This window comes from Propithecus coquereli, unplaced genomic scaffold (genome assembly GCF_000956105.1).
Source record: "Propithecus coquereli isolate 6110/MARCELLA unplaced genomic scaffold, Pcoq_1.0 Scaffold353, whole genome shotgun sequence".
NCBI classification, from domain to species: domain Eukaryota; kingdom Metazoa; phylum Chordata; class Mammalia; order Primates; family Indriidae; genus Propithecus; species Propithecus coquereli.
Window position 1 is genome coordinate 2,471,895 of NW_012149208.1, and position 27,359 is coordinate 2,499,253.

Genomic DNA, 27,359 nt, shown 5'->3' on the forward strand with positions numbered 1-27,359 from the left:
TAAATTCCTTTCATTGGAATTGCTAGGTCAGTAGCAGTACAGTTACAGTATTGATATTGCCAGATTGCTCTCCAAAAAGATTATATGAGTTTATAGTCCTGCCAACAACATATGAGCATGCCTGTTGACTTCCCTCGTACTCACCGGTATCTCTTATTATTGGACTTGAAAGTGTTGCTAATTTGATGGATGAATAATCATATCTCATTGTTTTGATTTATATTTCTTTGAGGATAGATATTTTACATAGATATTTTACAGTCTAAATAGCCATGTTAGTTGCTCATTTCTACATTCTTTTTGTTCTAGAAAGATACAATCCTTCTAAAACTTCAAATGGACATCAATCTAAATCGTAAGTTTATTACATAATAAATTTAATTTTTTTTTGCTAAAAGTTATGTGTAATCTCTGGATATTTTGAACAATACTTAAGATAATACTTAATAGCACTTAATAATAATCCTTTAAGGCAGGAGTAAGTAAAATTTTATGTAAAGGACTAGACAGTGAAATATTTTAGACTTTCAGAGCCACCTGGTCTGTGTCCTGACTATTCAACTCTGCCATTGTAGTATGGAAGCAGCCACAGACTGTAAGTGTGGCTGTGTTCTAATAAAACTTTATAAAACAAGAAGTGGGCTAGATTTGGCTTGTGGGCCGTAGTTTGCCTATCCATGCTCTGAGATCTCAGTTTTTTCCTATCTCAGAGGTGTGTGTGTGTGTGTGTGTGTGTGTGTGTGTGTGTGTGTGCGTGTGTATGTGTATGTATGTGTTTGTGAGTTCATTCATAATTTGTATTTAATAAAGACATAAAAAAAGACAGAATTCCCTTGGATAACATGGGTTCGAAGAAAAGATAAAAAAAAATTTTTAAAGGCAGGATTCTTAGTACGCCCTTCATTTAACCACTAGATATAGTATATTAAAGCAACATAGTTTGTACTGTCCTTAGGTTTTCTTATTTTTATTTTGTAGGCAGAAGCAGAAATATATGTCAATGTAATAGGGTAGTGTATTGGATGATAATAAATTCCACCTTAAAGAATGACCTCCTGAATTCCTAAGACCACAAATTAACTCAATGATTAAAACAAAATTGTAAAAAAACTGGCCACAGTACCAGCTCTCTATACCATAGCCATTGTGGTAACCTCAGCCTGGTAGCCACTTCAGCTGAACACAGGAAGAACTAAGTGAGATTGAAAATACATGAATACAAGAAGTCTCCCCTCACTGCTAAATAATTCAAATTATAGTCCTGTTTATCATATTTATTTATATGCAAAGAACTGATGTATCCCTACCACATATGTGCATATCACGTTGGTTGCTGAGGGAACGAAAGCATGCAGGGCCGTGAGCAGTCTGGTAAAAGCCTTGACATACTCACATGTGTAAACAGGTTCATTGAACTGCCATTATTAAACCATAAGGGCAGAGAGAATTCACAGTAAGTACATTTCCTTAGAGGAAATCAGTCATAGAGATGCACCAAGCCCTCGTCTAAAAGAAAACTTTTTCCTCATCCCACTTAATAGGGCCAGTCTTAAAATACTTCCATAATTCCATAGTCATGTGGTTACTTTATTTCGAGATGGTCTTTTGTGTAATGCTTTGAACTTAGGATCAGATTTAGAAATGTAAGTTAGATTTTGAGGGGAAAGTAAAAGTAGTTGTTAGAGTGAAAGAAGATTTTCTTCCCACTGATTGGAGACTGTCATGAAATTTTAAGAAGAAAGGTAACGGAACTGTTATTGGTAATGAGAAATTAAACATTTTTCTAGTTGCTATTTTCCCTAAGCTTCGTATTAATTTTACCTCTCCTGTAAAAAGACAGTGCTTTATGGGTTGTTAAGTAGCTTTTAAGTTCAATGGTTTTGATTTTATGGCCTTAAGGAAAATTTAAATCTTTAATTTTACTTTCAAAAACAAATTCCAGAAACTATGAGCTTATAGTCTTGTTTGTGTTTTTTAATTGATTTGAATTTTGATCAAAGAAGATTTGGAACCTGGAGTTTTAAAAATACATACATGGTCATTTCTGCTATATATCCAAGGCTCTTACCCAAATTTTTACTTCTACAGAGCACACTTATCTTTCATAGCAAGGCATTTCTGAACCAGAACTTTGGCTTTGGAAATTGTGTTATGGTTTTCACAGTTAGCCAGTTGTCAACGGTTGTACAAAACTCTCTTTATGGAACATTGGGGACAAAAAAAGAGAATTGCTTGCTGCTTTCATTTTATCTTTCTTTTTTGAATTTAATATAACTCTAGTGGACTGTTGGGTATGACTGTTAATTGTTTTGCTGATAATGAATATGTGGGCATGCAATTAGAGAAAAGTTAGAGATACAGAGAAAGTGGCTTTTGCTTATTTAGAAAAGGTGAATATTTTACTTGGGGAAAAGTTAGAGCTTATGAAATGGTTTCCTTTCTCAATTTTTGCTCTTATTATGAACCAAACCAGACAGAGTAAGACTTAATGGTTTTTTTGTTTTTCAATTAAATCTTTGGCTACCAAAGTGATTATTTCTAGAATTATTGATAGGTAATTAGTAATTTTGCATACCATGAAAAAAATGTTCCAAAAATAATAATCCTTTCTGCCTTTTCCCTCTAGTATGTTAAAAGATGACTTAAAACTAAGCAGCAGTGAAGACAGTGATGGGGAACAGGTGTGTCTACTACTATATGATTTTGACGGTTTCATAGTATTTGTTTTCATTGTATTTTATAAAAATTATGATTGAATAATACATTTATAATCCAGTTATTTAAAATAAGTTTCTTCCTATAAGCTTTCTGACACTGGAACGTTGTAGTTTTCTCCTCTGTCTTTCAATCTCCATTTTTTCTTATTAAAAAAATTGGCTTTTCCTTAACATTTATCATGGAAACTCATGAACATACTCATGAAGATGGAGATTATTGATAAAAAGAACTATTAACAAAGATGTTGACCTTTTCCTAGCAATTCAGTTATTCTTTAGGTAAAAACAGTGTAAGTGTTAAGTAATCATTGATGCATAGATTAGAGAAGCCAGTTTTTCTATTAAGAATTCAGATATTGTTCAGATTAAGCAAATAGAGTACTATTCATTCACAGATTTCCTTCTTATGCTTTAATTTTAGGATTGTGATAAGACAATGCCAAGGAGTACACCAGGAAGGTAGGGACCCTTTTATTTTTTGTTTTATTTAGGGGGTGGGGTCAGCCTGATAACATTATAGGGATATAATAAGTGGCCTTATAAAGTAAATATTGGCCAGGCATGGTGGCTCATGCCTGTAATCCTAGCACTCTGGGAGGCCAAGGTAGGAGGATTGCTTGAGCTCAGGAGTTCAAGACCAGCCTGAGCAAGAATGAGATACCGTCTCTATAAAAAAATAGAAAAATTAGTTGGGCATGGTGGCACACACCTCCCAGCTACTCGGGAGGCTAAGGCAGGAGGATCACTTGACCCCAGGAGTCTGAGGTTGCAGTGAGCTACGGTAACACCACTGCACTCTAGCCGGGGCACCAGAGTGAGACTATGTCTCAAAAAATAAAAATAAAATAAAGTAAATGTTATCAATTATGGTGGTCGTTGTACAACTCCATAGATTGACTGAAAATCATTGAATTATACATTTAAAATGGGTGTATTTTATGGTATGTAAATTATACCTCAAGCTGTTGTTAAAAGGTGAGTGTTGATAGCTGAGTAGCGTATCAGAAACTTTTTAAAGGAAGTATTTACAACGAAGTCTGTATTCATAGAATTGTGTCAGCTTAACAGACAGTACACATTTTAAATAAAGCTGGATACCAGATTTTGATGTTTTCCAGTTGTCAGTTAAAAAAAAAAAAAAACTTTGGTCATTTATATGTTTTATCTCTTTTAGTAACTCTGAACCTTCACATCATAACAGTGAAGGAGCAGATAACTCCAGGGATGATTCCAGCAGCCACAGTGGGTCTGAAAGCAGCTCTGGATCCGACTCAGAGAGCGAAAGCAGCTCCAGTGACAGCGAAGCAAACGAGCCATCCCAGAGCGCGTCTCCCGAGGTGAGAGGGGCGGGGGGCTGCCTTCCACAGGCCCTCTCGCGGCCCTTGGCGGTGCCCAGTTAAGACCTGATTCGAGTATAAAAGGTGAAAATTACGTATTCTGACAAAAAGAAATTACTGTATCTTGGAGGAAACCTAGATAATTTAGTTTCCTCGTTATTTGAACAAATTTGTCTAGATTAGGAATTGCTTGGGATCATGATGCAGGTCACTAAAATATTGTTTCTTTAGTTTGGTCTTTATTTTTGTGTCTCAACATGGTAGTTGATATTATGTAGTATTGTTGATAAACAGTCTCGTATTACTTTGTTGTAGCTTGATTAAATGCAGGTACAAATGTCTCTTGGTACCTTGGAACCATGAAAAGTAAATGCTTTTGGTGCATTGGGCATTGTATTTTTTCTTTTGCCTTGCGATTGTAAAGGAAGGAGACAGCTTTGATATAGAAAAAAGCAGACCTATTTCTCTGTTTTTCAGCCTGAACCACCACCAACAAACAAATGGCAACTTGATAATTGGTTGAATAAAGTGAACCCACATAAAGTGTCACCAGCTTCTTCAGTGGACAGTAACATCCCATCATCTCAAGGCTACAAGAAGGAAGGCCGAGAGCAGGGTACTGGGAATAGCTACACTGATCCAGGTGGACCTAAAGAAACGAGTTCTACTACTCCCGGACGAGACTCCAAAACCATCCAAAAGGGATCAGAAAGTGGCCGCGGGAGGCAGAAATCTCCTGCACAGAGTGACAGCACAACACAGAGGAGAACTGTAGGCAAAAAACAACCCAAAAAGACTGAGAAGGCAGCTGCGGATGAGCCTCGCGGAGGCCTGAAGATAGAAAGTGAAACCCCCGTAGACATCGCGGCCAGCATGCCCTCCAGCAGACACAAAGCAGCCACCAAAGGCTCCAGGAAACCCAACATAAAGAAGGAGTCTAAGTCTTCTCCTCGACCTACAGCAGAGAAAAAGAAATACAAATCCATGAGTAAATCATCCCAGAAATCAAGGGAAATCATAGAAACAGATACCTCATCCTCAGATTCGGATGAAAGCGAGAGCCTTCCTCCTTCCTCACAAACTCCTAAGTACCCTGAGAGCAATAGGACTCCTGTTAAACCCTCCTCAGTGGAGGAGGAAGATAGCTTTTTCCGGCAGCGAATGTTCTCTCCTATGGAAGAGAAGGAACTTCTTTCCCCCCTCAGTGAGCCTGATGATAGATACCCACTTATTGTGAAGATTGACCTAAATCTCTTGACTAGAATACCAGGAAAGCCTTACAAAGAAGCGGAGCCACCCAAGGGGGAAAAGAAAAATGTGCCAGAAAAGCACACAAGAGAAGCTCAGAAACAAGGCTCAGACAAAGTTTCCAACAAAGGCAAGAGGAAGCATAAGGTTTGTGAAGGGTTTTTGTTATTATTGTTTTGAAACACCAGAATCTGAAATGCTCTGGAAATCTAAGCAAGCTATAAAACAACAAGGTGGGTCGTGGACTGTGAGGGAAAGTAGTGAGTAAACCCAAGGCTCTACGGGACCACTGTGCCTCCGTCTGTCCCTTTAGTAAAGCAGGAGAGTTTCTAATGACATGAGAAACGAGCCAGTGTGTCAGTTCAGAGCACGTGCTGGCCAGTGTGGAGGTGAGAGTGGAGCAGAGGCTGCACACTGACCTTGGCAACATTCTTAACATTCTGGTTGCAGGTGTTTTTAGTTTGGATGTGTGCTCCCGAGGTTGTTGCACCGTGCTCTTCTGTCTTACTCCAAGTCATACTTTCAATGTTAACTGATTTCTGGCTAAAAAACTGAACTCACCTATTTCGACACATCCTTAAGAATTTCACCAATCTGATGTATCCTCTGTGCCCCAGCCTCTTTCCCTTAACAAAGCTCAGAACTAAAAACATTGCTGGCACATAGCCAGCTCTCATCCACTAAATACTTCCAAGATAATTCAGGTTTGGAGACAAAGCTTCATATACATTTAAGGTCAGCATTTTTTAGATCCAGGAAACAAGAAAACTCAAGGATGTCTGTGATCAGAGGATAATGGTCATATAATAAAAAGAGCTAAATAACTTACATATATAGATGGAGACTCTTTGGGGAAACAGCTTGATCTTTTCAGTTCTAGTGAGTAATTTTTAGAGGAAAGTAAATTTTTAAATAATCTGTATTGAAGAATACTGTAATTTCTCCTAATACTCATGTGTATGATTGTAAAAGAATGAAAGTTAAGCTTGAACTAGTGAACAAATAGGCCCTAGAATGACTGTACCAGGTGAACGCAGAACACAAACCCCAATTTCAGTTGACCTGAGAATCACACGTAGGATAGGGAGAGTAGAGCATTTTCTAAAAATTAAGTGAGCCAGAGATACTTTCCTCTCTCCTTTTCTTAAAGCCACAGTACTACATGCAGATGATATATATTCCGACTAATTAGAATAATACCTAACTTTTTTTTTTTTGGATCTTCAAAAATTGAAATGGTCCACATTATTTGAATTTCTAGAAAACTGAAGCCTATTACTTTCCATACTATATAGCTAATAAGCTTCCATTATTGCAGTGTAAGGATGCTTCCTCTGACTGTAGTAAGCTGTTCAGGGCTGCCGGTACCTGTAGCCCCCAGCCTCAGATTGCTGGGCTCAATTATGGGACTTAGTCAGAGAATTATATGGATTAAGAGTTTGTATATGACAGACCCTGCTCTGTAGGAGACGGGAATGTTTCTTACAGAATAAAAAATGGTCCTTTCTTGTTTAAAAAGGATTAAGTTTTAAAAATAAGATATTTATGAGATCCTTCGGTAGCTCAGTTGGTGTAGAGCAAAGGCCTGTAGGGGCCTTTGAGTAAAAATAAGATACTTAAACATTTAAAATATTATAGAAAGTGAAAGTCCTTTTTATTCTTTTGTTTAAAAGTTTTACTATATAATAATAATAACAAAAAAATCCCCTTCGTCCAAAAGAAGTACCCCATATCTCATTGGCGTATATTCCTCCAGAATTTTTAATATCAATACCTATAAGTTAAGTTTTGATTTTATAAAATGTATAACACTAGGAAACTTCATTATGATTTTTAAGTTCCATGCCTTTGGTAAAAAAGTGTCAGGGGCAGTACCTGGAGATAAAGCAGGTGGTACTGAGAGTCGACCTGGTCAAGGGTAATGAAGGATGTACATTCCTTTTTCTCATGTTTTAATTTGTCTATCTCTAATCATTTGTGTAGGGGAACAGACTCTTGTTATGACAGATTATTTGCATTCTTGGTTCCTGATATTTGAAGCAAAAGGAAAACTTATATTCACCTAGGAAAGTAGCATTGGCAGTAGATGGGCCTACCACTTACGTTTCAGTCAAAGAGGTTTTCAGAAGTCATTAGGTTCGGCTATAATCAAAAGGATAGACTGTAACAAGTTTTGGCAAAAGATGTAGAAGAATTAGAACTTTCGTACAGTGCTAGTAGGAATTTAAAGTGATACAGCCACTTTGGAACAGAGTTTGGTAGTTCCTAAAAAAGTTAAACATAGACCTTATGACCCAAGAGAAATGAAAATGTATATTCACACAAAAACTTTTACTTTATTCAAACGTTCATAGCTGTAATTTTCGTAATAGCCTGAAAGTGAAGACAACCCAAATGGCCATCAAATGATGAATGGATAAATTAAATATAGAATATTAAAATGTGATATGTCCATACGTGGGAATACTATTTGACCATAAATGGGAATGAAGTACTGATCATGCTGCAACATGGGTGAATCTTTAAAATATTGCACTAAATGAAAGGAGCTAGTCACAAAGTGCCACACATATTTTATGATGCCATTTATACGGAATATCTGGAATAGGCAAATTTACAAAGACAAAATGTTATTGCCAGGGACTGGAAGGAAGAGGGAATGGGGAGTAACTGCCAGTGGGTATGGGGTGTCTTTGGGGATGGTAAAAATATTTTAAAATTAATTGTGATAGTTGTGCAACTCTCTGAATATACTAAATGTCATGGAATCGTGTGCTTTTAAAGAATGAATTTTGGTGTGTGAATTGTATCTTAATTTTAATTTCATAGATACACCCCCCCACACACACACCCAGACCATTATATTGAAAAGATGCTGTTTTAAAGACTGTAGGAAATCTGTTTCAGTGTTTTGGTTCTGTATGTCTGAAATAGAAGACCTCTTCTCAGCCTTAAGGCTTAGTTTTTTTTTTAACATTGTTTAAATGAATTCTTTCACCTTTATTTCATTTTCTTTCTGAAGTTTTATCAGGTATAAACCATTTGTGGGTGACTGGAGCTGGAAGTTGAAGTTAGATGAATAGAAGTCAGACCTAGTCGCTACTGTTTTCTGTTTCTCATCCAGAATGAAGATGACAGCCGAGCCAGTGAGAGCAAGAAACCCAAAACAGAGGACAAGAGTTCAGTAGGCCATAAGCCATCCAGCAACAGAGAGTACGTCCCCAAAACATGTTGTGGCAGTGTTATTGTATATATGTGTATCATTTGGTATTGGGTACTTTCTAATGTGTTATCAGAATGTTCCTTTTAGTAAGTATGTGTCATATACATGCACACACATGCATATACCAAAGAGTGGGAGCTTTTGCTTTTAGCTAAGAGGGACGGAAAACATTTGAGATTTAGTTACTTCTTCCTTTCTTCTTTTTTTGGTGGGGTTGGGGCGAGTATGGGGTGAGAATTAAAGTAAAGCTTATCGCTTTCTGATTAGACGACAAGCTTATCTATAATTTCCAAGAGACTAGTTACTAACTTACAAGCATTAATCTCTTCTTTCACTATTCATCTATTTGTTCATCCATTCAACCAATATTTGTTGAACACTTATTGTGTGATAGGCCATGTTTTTGGCACTAGATATTCAACCATGGGATAAAAACCAGACAAAATGCCTGTCCTTATGGAATTTACAGTTTTATTTTACTTTGCAGAAATCTTGTGTCCTAGCAATCAATGGATAAAAACAAATTTTTGTCTTGAAAGCAGGCTAAGAGAAATGGAAAAATCCATCACCCTGTATTACTGTATGGAGAAATGAGGGCATTTGTTTGGTTTGGCAGGTCATCTAAGCAGAGTACTACAAAAGAAAAGGATTTGTTACCTTCTCCCGCTGGCCCTGTTCCTTCAAAAGATCCAAAAACAGAGCATGGCTCTCGGAAGAGGACTATTAGTCAGTCTTCTTCCTTAAAGTCAAGCAGTAACAGCAACAAGGAGAATAGTGGCAGCAGCAAGAACAGTTCCTCTACATCCAAGCAGAAGAAGACCGAAGGGAAGACTTCCGGTAGTTCCAAGGAGGTTAAGGTAAGGTTTTGGGGCCTAAGGCTTTTGAAAATCACTCATTGACATGTATTTCTCCAAGATGACACTGTGCTTTGAAATTTTTGTGACATCTCATTACATTTATAGGTCTGTGCATTTTACTCTCTGGATGTCATAATCCTGATAATAAATTTATACAGTGATGCGAGACGATGAAAGCAGCAAGTCAGCTGGCACAGGCATACTGAGATAGAAACTGAAGGCATGGTGGGACATGTTTACCGTCTCTGCTACTGGGGGAAGGCTGAGGCGGGAGGATCGCTTGATCTCAGGAGTTCAAGACCAGCCTGAGCAAGAGTGAGACCCTGTCTCTATTAAAAATAGAAAGAAATTAATTGGACAACTAAAAATACATAGAAAAAATTAGCCGGGCATGGTGGCGCATACCTGTAGTCCCAGCTACTTGGGAGGCTGAGGCAGGAGGATCGCCTGAGCCCAGGAGTTTGAGGTTGCTGTGAGCTAGGCTGACGCCACGGCACTCTAGCCCAGGCAACACAGTGAGACTCTGTCTCAAAAAAAAAAAAAAAGAAAAAAATCTGGTTAAAATATCTGAAAACTTTTTTATTTTCAGAAAACTCCAGTTTTCCTCAAGTAAATCTGAACGTAGGCCCTTGTATGTCTATTCATAAAACATAGAAGGTAAAGCTACTCTAGTCATGTTAATGCTACAACATGCTATTCAGGAAGCCATTTCATAAACATGCAAACTGTATGATAAAGAACTTAACATTTTCTCAAATCTCAGGACTTTTATTTTTGTTCCTTGAAGTAAGCTGTAATGGATGGAACTGAAAAGCGTGTATCATACAAGAAAAGAAAAAATTATTTCATGATTTTTTTAAATAGATTTTTTAGTATATGTAGTACAATTATATATTATTGGGTTTTCTAATGTTGAAACATCCATTAATTTGTGGGATATATTCTACTTGTTTATTGCGTTTTATTATTGAAAAATGTGTATTCATTTTCTTAGAGATACAGCTGGGTGGCAGGCAGCTGGAAAGAGAGAGGGTCATAGCCCTTGCATGGAGGCAGAATAGACATGTCGATCAGAGGCAGAATAAAGCTTAGGAAAGTGGTAAAATTCAGATTCCAGGAATGCCAGTTAAAAACTGTTGGAACTTGGGCAAGTCACTCAACCTCCTTGAGATTGCTTTTTTATATGATCTAATAACAGTATGTATTTCATAGGGTTGTTAAGGAATTAATGACTATGCTAGGTACTTAGTTGAATTGGTTCCTGGTAAGTAGTAAGTACATAGTAAACATTAGGTATTATTGTTGCTGTTTTCATTGACCAGTAGTTACTAATAACTTTTGCCCTACGTAGTATTGCCATTTTGATATTAAGATTTTTGTCTTCCTTATGTTTTAACAAGTGCCTAGGCCAGTGCCTGGTACATAGTAGACCCTTTGTAGGTACTAGAATGAATATTTTGGTTATATAAAATGGACTACTTTTTTTAATTATTATTTTTTCCTAACCACTAGACCACCAGGGATAAAATGGACTCATAAAAGTTTCATAACAAGGAAATTAATTACTGAAGGCAATGAAATTTTGTTTCCTTTTTACCAGTGACTGAAGGAATGCTATTAGTTTAATTTTTAATCTCCTTACAATTTTTGATGTAGTTATATATTTTTTTGGTCAGGAAAAGGCTCCAAATAGCTCCTCTAACTGTCCTCCGTCTGCACCGACTCTCGATTCTTCTAAGCCTCGGAGAACAAAGCTTGCCTTTGATGACAGGTGAGATAAATAAAATTTTTAAAAAGCATTTAAGAAATCATTCCACTCAGCATATAAGAAACTTGTTTTAATTTCTGTCATTGACCAGAAGGATTAATACTTGTATGTGAGGCACAGAATATCTACGCTGTAATTTGAAAAGCACCCGCTGGTCCGCGTCCTGCTCTTTAACTGAACTCCATGACTTTCAGGGGGTGTGAATGATGTGCCTTCCGGTAGAACCTTTGACGCTGCTGATCTTGTTGTTAAAACGGGTTTTCTTAGATGAGGAAGAGCAATGTTTGTTCCTCCGTATCTCCTCTGATGAGAGGTTATTTCTCTTTCCCACATTTTGTTTACACTTAACCTTTCAAACAACCTGGGTAAGTTAGTATTTAATGCTGGGGAGCTTGGTTTCTATTTTCCTAAGTAGATTTGCCATGAGAGTTGGCCCCAAACGACTTGTGCTATTAAATTGATATAAACATTTGTCAGAAAAAAACTGAAATGAATATTTAGTGATTTTCTTTACTTGAGGACACGAAAACTGAAGGATACTAGAGACTGATGTGAACAAGTATTATCTTATGAAAATACTTGCCATTTTATTTATAATGAAAATTTACATTGCAGAAATTATTCAGCAGACCATTATTTACAAGAAGCAAAAAAGCTAAAGCACAATGCAGATGCATTGGTATGTAAATATTCCGTTTACATTTATGTATTTAATCAAATTAACTTAAATCTTCATTTGTTGTTTGTAGCAATAGTAGGTCACTACTCATTGCTTTTATTCTCCTTTCTTCAGTCCGATAGGTTTGAGAAAGCTGTATACTATCTGGATGCTGTGGTCTCGTTCATTGAATGTGGGAATGCGTTAGAGAAAAGTGCTCAGGAATCCAAATCCCCATTCCTTATGTATTCAGAGACGGTGGACCTCATCAAGTGAGTGAGAAAACGTGCCACGTGGTTGGCAATAACATTATTTCTTGACCCTTGGGTAGTTCATGAGTGTAATGATTGGGTTGTCTTGCTCACATGTGGTGTGTGCCTCTCTCAAACCTTGTTGGATGCAAGCACATCACCTGTTTGAAAATATATTCTCAGGAGGAAACACCATTATTTCTCTGGTCCATCTAGGAAGGGGCTGATAAAACTATATACAGTAAACCGAAGGGGATGCGTGATCTTTTATTGTTCTTGGGGAAGGAGAACTAGGTACTTCAATAGATATTTTTACCTTTATTTAGGTTTGAAATTCTAATGTTTTGAGGATGAAACAAGCTATAAGTCAAGGTGTGAAGTATTACGTTCTGTTTGTCATTTGTTACTTTAACTCACAGATACACTATGAAGCTGAAGAACTACTTGGCGCCAGATGCTACAGCTGCAGATAAGAGACTCGCAGTGCTCTGGTACGTTTCTGTTCTGTTCTCCGATGGATGGCAGGCAGTTCTGTACGTGGTGCTGCGGGTGCTCTTCTGAATGTTTGCTTTGAGTCAGCCTCTCATAACCCTGTCATAATTCTGTTCTCGATGTTCTTAAAGCTCCTAGTGAAAGATTGTCATTGTCAGTCTCAGATTCGTTGCCCCGTTGACAAAAATCTTGGTATAATGGAACTGATATTAGAACCCTCCATTGTCCTTTTTTTTTTTTTTTTTTTTTTTTTTTGTCTCTGGAGTCAGGGTCTCTCACTCTGTCATCCAGACTGGAGTGCAGTGGTGAGATCATAGCTCAGTGTAACCTTGAACTCCTGGGCTCAAGCAGTCCTCCTGCCACAGCCTCCCCAGTAAATGGGACCACAGGTGTGCATCACCACCTGGCTTTTTTTGTGTGTGTGTGTAGAGAAGGGGTCTCGCTACGTCACCCAGACTGGCCTCAAACCCCTGGCCTCAAGCGATCCTCCCGCCTCAGCCTCCCAGAGTGCTGGGATTATAGGCGTGAGCCACTGCGCCCCGCTGCTCTGTCGTCTTAAGTGGTTGCTTTTCTAGGCTCTTCTTTTTCAGAGGAGACAGAAATTTCAGGGATAGAAATTAATCAAATAATCACACAAGTGTATGAGTTAAGTACTTTGAGAGAAAAGAATATGTAACTATAAGAGTAAAAGGTAGGGAGACGTACTCCAGGTGGAGGGAACAACACATGCAGGGGCTGGATGGTGGAGAGGAATGGGAAACTTTCCCGGAATTAAAAGAAGACCAGTTAGAAGTGGGCCTCACTGGAGAGGCAGGCAGGGCTGACTGCAGGGCCTTTGCAAGGCATATTGGGGTTTGTCATGTTCATAGCTGAGTTTCTTTGTTTTTTAATTTTAGATTATTTATAATTTGGTCTGGAGATTCTGCCCCTTAGAGATTTTCTTTTTAATGCATATGTTGCTATGACATGTGAGAACTAGTCCTAGGTTTCTTAGTTGTCTTCCTCTCCCCAGCATATGTACACAATAAGGACCCATCTTTTGGTTTTGCCTAAGGGTTAGTGTTGTGACCTTATGCCATGGTCCACTCACACAAGCCAGTCCTGTTCTTTGCGCGATGCAAGTGTTGGCTGTGCGGACGTGGCCAGTGGCTCTCCTGGTAAATAGCTGCCCTTTCCGTTGGCTAGCCTGCGATGCCAGTCTCTGCTGTACCTGCGGCTGTTCAAACTGAAGAAGGAAAATGCTCTGAAGTACTCGAAGACGCTGACAGAGCACCTGAAGGTCAGTGTGAGATAGGAGGGGCTGTTTCCTAAGACACAATCTGCAAAGCCTCCTGTCCCCACCCACAAGTACCCTCATGTTGAGGTAAAACACAGCACGGGTGGAACCACTGTTGGGGACCTTTCAAGCAAGTCTGAGATTTCTTGGAAAATTTTTAATGCACGTTATGTGATTATAGAACTTATGTGCAATAGCTGTAGGTATACTTTTTAAGTGATCTTTGGTTTTCACTACCATCCTTCTTTTCGGACTGTTACCTTCCTTTGCTTAAAAGCCTTCCTGTGGTTTTTTAGGCCAGCACCACACAAATCCTCCTAAAAAGCTCCTCAGATTATGACTTGGAACCTTTCGGTAACTTGCCATTACCTTCAGGCCGAGTCCAGACTCCTTAGCCTGGCCCACAGGTCATAGGTCTCTGTCTTAGTCCTCTTCTAAATGTCTGCTTTAGGCAAACGGGGCCGCGGTCAGGCTCTTTTCTGCAGCCTTTGCGTGCTTAGCACGACCTCTCCGTGCCGGCTCTCCTTTCCTTTATCCATGTGAGTGTCTCAGTCCTTCCTTGCCCCACTGTGACGTCTCCCAGAGCACCCCAGTTCTCAATAATTTCTTTTTGCTGTACATTTACACATACGCACACACACATATTTTGGTATCTTAAATTTCTAAAGCTGATTAAGATCAGCTCTGGCCAAATGCTTTTGAATATATTTAGTACTTTATTGGTGTTTTTTTGTTTTGTTTGTTAAGTACATTTTTTTTTTTCCCCACAGAATTCTTATAATAATTCTCAAGCACCATCACCTGGCTTGGGAAGGTAGGTAAAATTTTATAAAATATTATTTGTGACAAATTTGTAATATAAAAGTGGAATGGGTAGGGTCTAATTTCCAAAAACGGAAAGATGACCACTTTTAAAAAATGAAAATTATCTCTAATAAAGTATTTTTAAAAGTTATGTTTTTCTCTTTTTTTATGAATTGAAAATATAAATGAATATAATCATAAAGATTAGAGATGGGACATTTCACCTATAGAAATCTGAGTTTGTAATACTACTCAACCCACCTCACGGTTTGATTTCCGTAATTGCGTGGATTTATCACAGCGGACTTCTCTCTGCTGAGATCTCGGCGCTGCCAGAATTCAGTAACGGTGGCGCCATTGCGATTTCTGCTCCATCCCATGCCACTCTCATCCCACCCACCTCCAAAAGAAGGAAAAACGCCCTGAAACCTTTTTTTTAAGTTTGTCTGTTCAGTTATTATGTTTATGTGAACTGACATTCTGTCTTTGGCCTGTATATATTTTCTTAAATAAATTTCGAATGTTGAAAGTGCAGATAAAAATATAAACAACTAGTTCCCCTCACACTGATTTTGTTTGATTTTTATTTTTCAGTGTGTAATCATAACCTTGGGCATTTCCACAAGTTTTAATACTCCTGAAATAAACCTGCCAGATTTCAACATACGCATTTTCTAAGAAATATTTAACTGGCAGGAAGCTTGAGATAATTGCAGTTGATTGGGAGGGTCGTACCTCTTTGTCAGCTCTGAATATTTGGCTAAACTAGGAAAGTGGCAGAGATTATGGAACTCAAAAAAAGATGTTCCTGGCTGGGCGTGGTGGCTCACACCTGTAATCCCAGCACTTTGGGCGGCTGAGGTGAGAGGATTGCTTGAGGCCAGGATTTTGAGACCAGCCTGGGCAATATTGAGACCCTGTCTATATTTAAATTAAAAAAAAAGTTCCCATCTGCTATCCCATTTTTTGAGTTAAATGTGAATTCCACCCAACTTTTTACAAAACAATTTGAAAAATCTGCAGTTACATACCTGCATTGATGGAAAGCGTGTTGAGCTGAGGGTGCGGGGGTCTGACTTCTAAGTCTTTGAACTGGTGCTGACAAGGTGCATGACTTCTTCAGCAATCTCCATCTCTTGTTCTGTTGCCATTCGTGAAGGCAAAGGTTATAGATCAAATTATAGTTCACAGTGGCCTTTAGCACTTATTTAGAAGAAATTGTACTTCCCTGGGAACCCATCTCATTTAAAAGAATCTTTAAATTTTAAAAGTCTTCATGTGGCAGGAATCAGTAGTACATTGATTTCATAATGTTGACCATGTCCATATGAACAAACTTCTCTTTCTCTGTGTTTAGCAAAGCTGTTGGGATGCCTTCCCCCGTTTCTCCAAAGCTGTCGCCGGGCAATTCAGGAAGTCATTCTTCTGGGGCCAGCAGCGCCCCGGCAGGTGGCTCCTCAGTGACCATTCCACAGAGGGTCCACCAGATGGCGGCCCACTACGTACAGGTCACCTCCAACTTCCTCTACGCCACCGAAATCTGGGACCAAGCCGAACAGCTTTCCAAAGAGCAGAAAGGTCGGTGGGTCTCTGGCTAAACTTTGAGGGATGGAATCGCTAAAAGGAACTCTCATTGATTTAATTAACTAAGCGTTTGGTCTGTGTTTAATGTTATTACCTAGTTAGGATTGAATGATAATCAGTTTGCGAATAGTCTCCACTGCTTAACAGTCATACTAGATGTAACTGAGTGTGGTCAAAAAATACCTCTCATGATACCGGTAATAGCAGTTGTCACTCCGTTGCCCGAGTGGAGTGCCGTGGGGTCAGCCCAGCCGACGCAGTCTCAGTCTTCTGAGACAGTTAACAGTAAATTCGGCCCTAGACGTAGGATTACATCTACGCTTTGTGTACATCTGAGGTGTTTAATATAAGAAAACACACTTATACAGGAACTGTAGGTATATTAGAAGAAACTTATGAGATAAAGGAAACTATGAAATGAATGGATTTCTTAGCATTCTTTAAAATTCAGTTGTTTGGGGCTTTGCACCTTAAAAGTCTATTGTTTCTCAAACTAAGGACATTGAGAATTATAAAGTATTTAAAGATCTTAGGGAAAAATACTGTACAAACACCATCTTATTTTAGTAGGTATTACTAGCAAATATATGTGTCTAGCATCTATTCAGGAAGATCTTTTGCAGAAAAATACCGAAGTAGCCAATCAAGCGCCCTTTTGTCACAGAGTGCGTTTAAATACTTACAGTACGAACAGGTGACCAGATGAAAATGAAAGATTTCTGTCTCTCTGAAAGAAGGGTCATGATAAGAGGAAGGTAGAAGAGCAACTCCAGCATTTAACATAAAGTCATGTTTATAAAAACATAATTCGTTCCCAAAATTTTAAATATTGGCAGTATTCCCCAGGAAATGTTAGAGAGCTGGATTTCCTCCAAGTCACCCCAAAGTAGGGGTGTACTTGGAGGAATAGAAAGTACTATTCGTCTCCCTGATGCCAGTTTTCAGCCTCTTTTTTCCTTTTCTTTTTTTTTTTTTTTTTCCTTTCTGTATGGAAATTTTCGAACATCGACTGAAGGAAAGAGAATGATACGGTGAACCCCGTGCACCTTTCCTTCAGCGGTAGCTCCAGCAACACACTCTGCCAGTCTCGTTCCATCTGTGCGTGCCGGTCCCTCTCTCCCTCTCTCCCTCTCTCGTAAACTTTTCTCGCCCCTCCCAGTATTATAAAGCAAATACCAGATATCATGACATTTTACCTGAAAATCCTTTCTGCGCATCCTTAAGTGATAAGAACTTTTCAAAAACATGACCACCATGCCTTCATCACAGCTATCAAAGTTAATAAGTCCTTTATATTATCTATATTCTACATCACATTTCTCCTGTTGTGTCAAATATCTTTTTTTTTAAATAGTGGGATTTATTTCAAGCAGGATCCAAGCAAGGTCTACGTGTTCAATTTCACTGATAAGTTTCTTCAGTGTCACCCCTTCCTTCCCCCATTTTTTTTTTTTTGGCCATGTCGTTGATGTTGAGGAGAACCCGGGCGATGGAATGTCGTATTCTGGATTTGACTGATTCCTTCCTCATGGTGTCAGGTGTTCTTCTGTCTCCCTTATTTTCTTACGTTGGTAGTTACATCTTGAGACTCAATTCGGTTCAAGTTCAGTATTTTAGATAAGAGTGTCTCCTAGGTGGTGCTCTCGATTTCCTGTGGCCTACTGTTAGGAGACATGTAATGATTGTCCCTCTTTGGTGATAGTAAGTTTGGTCAGTAGATTCAGTCAGAGAGTATCAGCCTGATGGGTTTGATGTACGATTCCCTGTTATACTTTAACTTAAGCATCCATTGATGATCATTGCCTGGATCCATTATTATATTAGGAAATAGAAAATTTGTCAGGAATTTTCTATTCTGACATTCCTTCTGCATTTAATAGCTGGAATTTTGTAAAGGAGAGCCTTCTCTCAAGTGTTTGGTCATTTCCTCCTTTTTTTGCATTGCATGAGATCTTTATCGTGAGGATGACCCTTTTTTCTCTGCATATCTAAAAACCCTCTTCTTAGTCCTTCATCCCTCCATCTGCTCCCCAAATTACACTGGATCAAATCTTAGGATATTGTTTTCCCCTCCTCTACTCAGGGGTATAGCCTTCACATGTACACCAGCCTGTATTTGTTCATATAGGAGGAATCCTTTTATTTCTCTCTCTTAAATTTTTAAACCACTGTCATGGGATTTAGTCTATCAGTGGTGCATGGCGCGTGGTTATAGCTGAAAGGTTGGATACTGGCTGGCTGTCATAAATATCTAACCCCACAGGGGCTGTTATGGGAAACATGCAAAGAACATCTTCCCTTTTGTATCGCTTGCTTCTTATACAAAAACAATACACAAAATGTTTTGAGAATCTAATAGTACATTGTGTTACTAGGTCTTCGTTTTAATGATATTAATGGCATAATAAGAATTTATAATTTCCATCAGTGGAATTCTTGATCATACATTCTGTTTAAATGTTGAATGACTTAGGGAATAAATATAACTTGAGAGACTATGGATGATTTGTTCTAAAACATGGACAGTAATCATTTGAGTGTGGGAGGGAGTGTTTTTTACTTCATATGAATGCTGTTTTACAGTCTGTACTCAAAATTTTAGAGCAGTGATTCAAAAGAATATGCATCACCTAACAAGTATTTTTGGTTTTCTAGAATTCTTTGCTGAACTGGATAAAGTAATGGGCCCTCTCATCTTTAACGCGAGCATCATGACAGATCTAGTTCGTTACACCCGGCAAGGACTGCACTGGCTTCGCCAGGACGCCAAGTTGGTATCTTGAACTGAACACATCCTTGTTGCCTCTGATTTTCTCCACAACACTGTGTCACACCACAAAGGAAAACTGCCATACCACGCCACCTAGTCGACACTAAGAATGAGGAATGGTTTTCTCCTCGGTTAATGTCTCATATCCATTGGCCCCTGTAATATTCCCAATGTGAAAAATTATTTAAATGCTTTTAAATCTGCAACACATTGATAAGATGGTTTCAATGATCTATAATAAGATTGAAATACCCGTTGCAATTCATAACTAATCAATCGAAATTCTATTTATTTTAATTTTTTTAAGTTCCCAGATTGGGGCTAGTTTAAAACTTAGTTATTTCTGCCTATAAATTTATTCTGTTGAATATTTAGCATAAATTTAAAGTAGGCATTTTTATTTATATACTTTGGGAGCTCTGTTTGTTACTTAATAATGCCTCTGTGGTAGCTCTTATAAGAGTAAGAATTGATTCACCTGAAATAAGGACATGTTCTTTCTACACCTACTACCTGATATTATTTGAGATCTTAACTACAATTTTATTGTAGTCTTTATGGTTAGTATTAAGGATATTCTTCTACACATGAAAAGTCACTTTTATGTATGAGAAGATGGCATTCTACATGGATGTAAAATGAACTGTGTCTGATTTGGTATGCATTATTTCAAAAACTGTGAATGTGTGTTAATAACACTACAGCAATCACAAGGTGACTATAACTTGCATTTAATGCATTACAAAAGAGGGCAGGCAAACTTTGCAGAAGACGCATATCATGTTGAGCGGTTTCATAAAAGGACAATCTTGAACTGTGTGGATTTTATTAAAACCATGTTTTGTTTTTTAAGAAATGGGATGTTGCTGTGTTGCCCAGGCTGATCTTGAACTTCTGGGCTCAAGCGAACCTCCTGCCTCAGCCTCCCGAGTAGCTGGGATCACAGGTGTGAGTAGCTGGGTTTACATGTGCACACACTGTGCCCAGCTCACGTGTCTCCTTTTGTTGCTAATCATTTGACACTTAAACAGAATAAGTTACTGTAGAAAAAAGGATGATCCAGCTCCTGAGGGTTGCTGCCTCTGTCTCTTTAATTGACAATGTTTGAAAATTAAAACCTTTTTTAGATTTTTGTTTTCCTCATACTAGATTGTGATGCTCTGATGTGAGCTCACAGTGATGATGTAGGAATGGGCTGGAGCTTTGGTGTGTGCTTTTGGTATACAACTTACAGTTCTAAGGCCTGATGTAGAGATGATGAATTTCTCCTTTTTAAGCCTATCTTGTATTTATTCCTTTTGTATTAAGAAGGCCCTCATCAATGATGTATGTCTCTGATGGGATCAGAAAATTCACACTAGAAAAATACCTAACTTGGTCTAATGTGAGCTCTCTTGGGAAGGGGAGGGGAGCAGGGGTGGAGCTTCAGAAGCCAGCTCTGCAGGAGTTGTATATCGAAGTACCTTTCCCTGCCAGGTGCATATAGGAGTCAAAGGTAAGACGTTTACCCTCTATACTTGGTGTTTAATGCCCCTATCATGTTTGGTGTGCCTTAAATCTTACCTTTAAATGAAGACTCTATGGATTGTTTACAGATGAAGTTTTACACTAGGACCAGATCGTCCATGACTGGCTGGTCTTCTACAGTAATAATGTTAAATTCTCTTCCTTTTAAATCTTCCTATAGGATTACACAAAGATTGATACTTTCAGAAAAGCTAATGCTTTGGTACATGACTTAGTCTAACCAATTGGGCAATGCTGCTTCAAAAAACAATTTGTCCTTCTCCCCATTCCAAAAATAAACCCATCCAATCAGAAAAAAAAGAGATTGCCCTACTGTTTGTAGTCGATTGCTCAGGCTTGAAATGGGGAAGGGGGAAGAAGGGATAGAAAAGCTCCAAGTCCAGTGGTGCAGTGACTCCTTTGTGTTTGAGTCTTTTTTACACTTACTTCTGAAGCTAGTGGACTGTCCTTGTCCCGTGGCCTCATATTTATAGAGCTTCTTAACTGTTTGTGTACCTCACGTTGTTTTTACATATCAGTGAAGATTGAGACCTACGAATTATGTTGGATTTAACCTTTTTCCCTTGGATAAATTGCCTCCGATATCTTTTAAACCTAATTTTAGTGTATTCTAGAAACAGTTTTCCTTAAGAGGCAACTTCTCAGCGATCATGGTAGTTATTCAGTACGAAATAACTGTTGTGAAGCAAGTACGTGTATGTCCTGTCCTCTGATTTCTCTGACTCTGATTCCTTAATTTGCAGTGATGTCTTAGAAATAGAAAAAGTATCCTCTGGACTTTTAGATTCAGCAACAGCCAGTGGGGCACCTCTAGGTTCTGGTGTTTTCTAGTCTCTCGTGTGTCCTGAAAGGCAGCAGGAGTATTTCTCGGGTCACACTGATACTTTGGTAAAGTGGGGTTTCCTGCGTGTTTTTGGTGCTGCTCTATGAGATATTTCTCTTTAAAATGGTGTTAACTCTTGGAGAATGAATTTTTTAAGCTTTTCATTGTGGAGGGTTTTTCCCACAACATTGTAACGGGCGGTGGATCAAAGTCCTGTTCTAAATAACTGAATTTTCACTGTTGAAGCTGTGGAAATGCTACTCCCTCTCCCCATGTCTGTCTCCTCAGATGCTCTGTCTGTGTTGTCGTCTGCTCTAGCACATACTCTGGACACCTTTACAGGTGACCGTTTCTCCCTGCTCAGTAGGTGTCCTCAGTGTTGTCTAACCATTTAAAACTGAATTTGACAAGTGGCTAAAATCCTAACTTAGTCTGAGACTTGTTCTTACTATATAGTTAATTATAGAAATAGCAACCACCTTAACAATTAATCTGCTGACTGCTCTTTACGACCACACTTGTTTGCCAGGAGGCAGCATGCTGCACCACTGGACTCTTGACAGGCAGCCGCCGGCCCGACCGTGGTGGATGCGGTTGTCCTAGCAGTCTTACCGGGCGGGCTGTGGGGAGCTCCCTCTCCGGGCGATTCCGCTCTCCCAGCTCAGTCCAGGCCCAGCTGGCTGGAGAGCATCCAGCCCGTTCCTTGCCTCAGTGCCACCCTTTCCTGGGCAAGTAGCCAAGAAGTGACTCTGAGCACTGAGTACTTCAGATAAATTTACAGCTATAGCTGCCGAAGAGTGGAGAAGGTTGACCACCACTGATTCAGTTCTCCAACGCAAAAGCAATTCAGAGTCACGTGTGCACGCGCGCCCGTGTTTCGGGGGCTTTCGCACTGGTGGGTCCACAGGCATCTGGGCTGCACTTTGAGTGTCACGCTTGTGGCTTTATTAGATTCACTGTTTTTTTAAAATCGTTGTTCGTTTCTTTTCATTCAAGGTTTAATCAGCTAGATCAGACAGCATCATTTTGTATTTAATGACAGAAACTTTGGTACATTAACCGTTAATGAACGAGCTCGCATCGTTGAAGCAAGAGCCTGCGGAAGGCACCCGTTACAAATGACAGTGCTGGCTCTGGAGGCCAGGGCTGTGGGGTGTCAGAGCAGCCAGTGGTTGTTCAGTCAGTGACGCCTGGTTGTGGAGAGGAGGGTACGCTGTGCACTCTTCCAGGTGTGAGGGCATGCAGCTTTGGATCTTAAAATTATGTACACATACACACTCTATATATATGTATGTATGTATGAAAACATGAAATTAGTTTGTCAAAAATGTGTGTGTTTAGTATTTTAGCTTAGTGCAACTATTTCCACATTATTTATTAAATCTAAGACACTTTCTTGTTGACACCTTGAACGTTAACGTCCAAGGGTGCAATGTGTATTCCCTTAGATCGTTAAACCTTAATTACTATGATTTGTAGTAAAATAACTTTAAAATATATTTGAGTCCTTCTGTAGTGTAATAGGGCTCTTACAGGGTGAGAAGGATTTTAATTTTCCAGTTGCCAATTGAACAAAATGGCCTCGTTGTGTATTTTGATTTATAGGAGTTTGTGTCTGGGTTCCGGGAACATCTACTGCGGATGACTGTTTCAGGCATTGTGATGATATTTTTTTAAAAACCTGAGTAACTTGGGGAGCCAGAGCATTTCAAATCTGTATGGACTCCTATAACTCATATTCCCTAATATATGGAACACAGGTTTCATTTTAACTTTATGTATCAGTGTGTTGGAGAGGCAGACTTTTTTCCAGTAGTAATATTGTACACCTCAGGTTGCTAGTCAGTAAAATCAATTAAAGAGCTAATTATTGAATGGCTTGGAATATGTAGTGACAAAAGACCAAATTCTTCATGTTTGTGAGCGTATCTTTCACATACTTGCACATTTTAGACTTCCAGACCCTAAAACCAAGCTAGAAAATGACAGGAAATAAATTGTCAGTAGTTGGTAAGGTGAATGCTAACCTTACTAAACTCCTATTCACGTGAAACCCTGTGGTTAATTGAAAAGAACTTGCTATCTCCAGAAGAGGGAGAAAGAGTAACCATCTCTTAACGGAATTTGGTCGCAGAATAAGGGATTGCAGTTAAGTCTAAAGCAAGTCTCAGAGAGCTCTAAGCATCGTGAAATAGCAGCCTCGGCGGCCGTCACGTAAAGAAGCTGACTTTCAGGATTGTCAGCATTGACTGCTCTCCTCGCCACCATTGCTCAGCTAAGCGTAACTTTTGCCATTCTTAAAACAAAAACAAAAAACAAAGCTTTCCAAATGAATGTGGAAAAGCTCCTACCCAGAAATTCTAGTAATAGTTAGTTTTGACCTCTTACTGCTTCCATGCGGGGTTTCTTTTCAGCTTTTAACCATTGGAATTTTCTACCTGTTCCTCTCTGGAAACTATATTTGGAAATGCTGCCTTTCAAGTCAACGCCATGATTATCCATACTCGTCGGGTTTGTTGTTGCTGTTCAAGAAGTGTCCCCATCTCACAACTTCAGGCACACACCTGGCAGATGACTGACGTTCGCGTTCAGCAGTACTGGGGTGGGGGGCTCACCGACAGAGCTGGCGCCGCCCTCGCGGGCCCGCGGCGCGGTTGGTAAGCACAGTCACGAAAATTTCTATCTAGCCTCCATTTTGAATGGTTTTAGGAAATTTTGTATATGGAGGATGGAAATACTTATATATTTATTGAAAATCCTTTTATCTTATTTGACATTAAAATTATTTGGTAAATAATGGTTTGCTATTTGGGGAGGGTTTTGGAGGGGAGGTAATGCCACCGATAAATTAAAAGCCTGTTGATTCTGCGGAAAGGTACTGTCCATGACCGATAGGATGCCTTTGTTTTGTACATGATCCAAATCTTTGTTTTACATTTCTTTTACCCAAAATATTTAGGCATCTGACATTTTTCAACCAAAATTTCAATTATATACTGTGATTTTTATTTGTTGCAATACATTAAAATTTCAGAGGTACTTTGGGGCTCAAAAGCTAGGATTTCTAAGTCAGTATGTGCATTTCACACGATAAAGCTGTTGCCGGTGAGCAAAGTATTATGTACTAGCTAGATTTTTCCACATCTGTATAGTATATTATATGTATTTTGTGGTATTGAAATTATAGAAAGTTTAGAGTGTCAAACATGCGTTTAATGTGTATTTTTAAACGAATTTATGGCAATTAAAATATTTGGAGACAAGGGTATCACATTTCAATTTGTAAAGATCTTTTTAACTCTACCGTGTCATTAAGATGCTTTGTATAATGCCAAACCATAGCTGGAGAAACTAAGTTTAATAAATATCAAATAGATTTTCTGTATTAAAGTTTATAAACACTGTGCTCTTCACACTTCTTCAACTCTCCCTTTGCCCTTTTTCATGCACCTCCTGCTGTGCATGCAGGGTCCAGCAGGGTCCAGCAGGACTCTTCTCTGAGAGTCTGGTCCCACCAGCCCAGGTCTCATTTTCTGATACAGAAATTCTGAACTCGCTGGCCACGGGTCCTTGCGCACGTATCAGAATTTGCCCTGCTCCAGCAGAGATCTCAGATCCTCACTGGTGTTCGTGGTGGCTTGAGCGTTTATTGTCTCATTAAACTAGATTTTTCCCAGCTCTGCCTCACGTTGAGACGGTCGCAGACAAACGTGGGCACTTCATTAGGTGGCAGGCGCCAGCCCCGCCCACCTCAGGGACTCGCCAGGGCCCATGGCGCAGCCGCTGCTAGACTCACCCTCACCCCGCTTGCCAGACTGAGACGCTAGCACGTTGTCACTGGGCAATGCTGGCTTCTCTGTAGTATACCAAGTGAATCCTTCCCCCCAAAGTTCGATCCCAGACTGCCAGAATTTCAATTTGAGACATTTAATAATATCCATAGAAAAATAAACTCTAACTTGACAAGTTTAGTTATGCTTATCCACATATCAACATTCTAAGAAGAAATGGAGACTTATTTCAAGCATATGTCTGTCTTTAAATATTAAAAACACAAGATCGCTTCACTTATGGGTCTCCAGGCAAAATGCAGTCAGTCAGCATTCCAGAGAACGGAGCATCGTTGCAGGTGCTGTCGTCGCTGCTCCCCTCGAACGTGCGTCATTCCTGGGCCACACTTAGGGAACAGCGTCTCTTTCTAAGGGAGAAGCAAAGGTGGTTTTTAATGGGGTCTGGGAGTGACCAGGGAGGGCCACCTCTGCTGCATTCCCTTCTCTGCTTGCTCTGTCCAGTCTCGGGGAAAACCAAAGAAAGGTACCATTCTTTCGTGGCACCCGCGTAGGGCTGTTCTTGGCTCTTAACTCCTGGAGACTCTCCACGGAGCTCCTCGCCTTAGGCCAGGCGCTCCCCCGTCCCAGCTTTACCCTGAGGTCTGGGAGTCTCCCGATCACTCCGGCCCAGCTTCCCGGGGCTCTCCGGCCCAGCCCTGCTGCGGGGCTTGTGGAGTTACCTGCACAGCCTTGTCATGCACTCAGAGTCGTCCCGGCAGGAGGCTCCGATGGGCCTGAGGGAAACACCTCTCCAAAAAGGGGTCATTCTCCGTACCCTCCTTTTTACTGAGCTCTGTTCTGGTATTGGGTTGCCTTCTATCTGTAGGGCAAAGCCAAATTCACCGCGGATAAGGAGGAGTGGACACCATGCACACCTTGATGAATGATCATTCCCAGGATGCTGTAGACTCAGCAGAGGAACATTCCCCAGAACCGAGTCGGCTCTCGAGTTCCACGTACAGTCCCACCGCCCCCAGCCCCGCGCCCCGCACCCCGCACACGCGCTGTCCTCACCTGGCCCAGCAGCAGCAGACAGATCATGAGCAGCGCACAGAGCTTGAGGTGCCACATCTTGACGGAGGGAGGATGTGGGAGCCTTAGAACGAGCGACAGTCCCCACTGCCTTTTATAAGCTGGCACCACCTCTTCGTGGTTGCCGGGTGAGATGGGGGCAAAGTTTATATTTGTCAGCAGGGTGGATTTAATAAGTTAATGTCTACCGGAGGACTGTGTCCAGCGCTGCCTTGCAGGCACTTTGTGCTTACTGATAACTCACCTGGACTTTGAGTGACTGTGTTGCTGGCCTGGACCTTCGCAGCCACTTTACCATAAGTCAGCACTGCCCTCCTTCCCTCCGAAAGCCACGTGAAACCACTGAGGGAGGCCCGGCCACTGGCCACGTTTCTATTCCAAAATAGCTCAGTGAGATCACGCTAATAAAAATAGAATTCTCATAAGGAAGTCTTCAGACATGCCGTTGACCTCTTTCAGCCTTTTCGGGAACGAAGCGCTGATCTGCGTACAGGCAGCTGGTTAAGGCCCTTGCCTTCCTTCGTGGGAGGATGCTTCGGCAAACCGCGCCTACGGTTCCCCAGATCCTGCACGTGCAGAGGTGGCCCGTCACCCCAGTAGGACGAACACCAGCTGTGGAAACTTCAGAGTCTGCCCGGCTGCCCTCTCGCAGGGCAAGGGCAGTGCCGCAAGTGAATGAATGATCATAGGCTGGCTTTTGCTTCTCGTGTGAGTGAGGAGGTGGCAGGATCTCCTAAATTAGTGGGAGAGCTTAGGACTTCGGGAGTCCTAAATAGTGACAATATGATAAATAATAAACTGGGCTGTCTTTCCAGTCGTTGACCGGGACCTTATCAGAGCCTTTCCTTCCAGCAACCTCAGGGGAGCAAGCATCGGGCTGAGATGTCTTCAGAGTGGCAAACATTCATCAGTTTAGGTGGGAATTACTGCGGATTTCTAGACCAAGGGAGGACATGTATCTACACCATGAGTAGTTATAGGTACTCATTAAATGCCATGGGGATTTTAATAAGTTTTGGGGGACAGGCATGAATTTTGAGTAAGGAGATTCATGGGACTTTAATCTTCCTGTCACCTGGAAGGATAACAAGCCAAGACAGATGCCTCTCTGCCTGGTGTCTCCCTGAACTTGGCTAATACCTCTTCCCAAGGGCCTTCTCAT

General features: G+C 40.1%; 2 protein-coding genes across 4 annotated transcripts in view; one reads left to right on the forward strand and one right to left on the reverse strand.

Annotated features, from left to right (window-relative positions):
* Window positions 1-19,862, forward strand: part of AFF4 (AF4/FMR2 family, member 4) — a 61,712-nt gene extending 41,850 nt beyond the window's left edge. Inside the window, exons 7-21 of one of the 3 annotated variants that reach the window (XM_012651346.1) lie at window positions 310-355; window positions 2,627-2,681; window positions 3,139-3,176; window positions 3,892-4,054; window positions 4,532-5,449; window positions 8,427-8,515; window positions 9,142-9,382; window positions 11,059-11,153; window positions 11,766-11,829; window positions 11,944-12,080; window positions 12,479-12,550; window positions 13,737-13,830; window positions 14,598-14,641; window positions 15,989-16,209; window positions 18,871-19,862. In XM_012651346.1, the coding sequence (XP_012506800.1) occupies window positions 310-355; window positions 2,627-2,681; window positions 3,139-3,176; window positions 3,892-4,054; window positions 4,532-5,449; window positions 8,427-8,515; window positions 9,142-9,382; window positions 11,059-11,153; window positions 11,766-11,829; window positions 11,944-12,080; window positions 12,479-12,550; window positions 13,737-13,830; window positions 14,598-14,641; window positions 15,989-16,209; window positions 18,871-18,998 (2,405 nt within the window). In that variant the 3' untranslated portion in view covers window positions 18,999-19,862. The remainder of the gene's footprint in view (window positions 1-309; window positions 356-2,626; window positions 2,682-3,138; window positions 3,177-3,891; window positions 4,055-4,531; window positions 5,450-8,426; window positions 8,516-9,141; window positions 9,383-11,058; window positions 11,154-11,765; window positions 11,830-11,943; window positions 12,081-12,478; window positions 12,551-13,736; window positions 13,831-14,597; window positions 14,642-15,988; window positions 16,210-18,870) is intronic. The other 2 variants (XM_012651348.1, XM_012651347.1) reach the window with 2 other exon arrangements.
* Window positions 19,863-24,318: 4,456 nt separating this feature from the next.
* LEAP2 (liver expressed antimicrobial peptide 2) lies at window positions 24,319-26,567 on the reverse strand. The gene is made up of 3 exons (XM_012651349.1): window positions 26,180-26,567; window positions 25,846-25,985; window positions 24,319-25,533 (listed from the first exon to the last, which is right to left on the reverse strand). The coding sequence occupies exons 1-3, from the start codon at window positions 26,234-26,236 to the stop codon at window positions 25,497-25,499; spliced, it is 234 nt and encodes a 77-aa protein (XP_012506803.1). The 5' UTR covers window positions 26,237-26,567; the 3' UTR covers window positions 24,319-25,496.
* Between the last annotated feature and the right edge of the window lie 792 nt (window positions 26,568-27,359).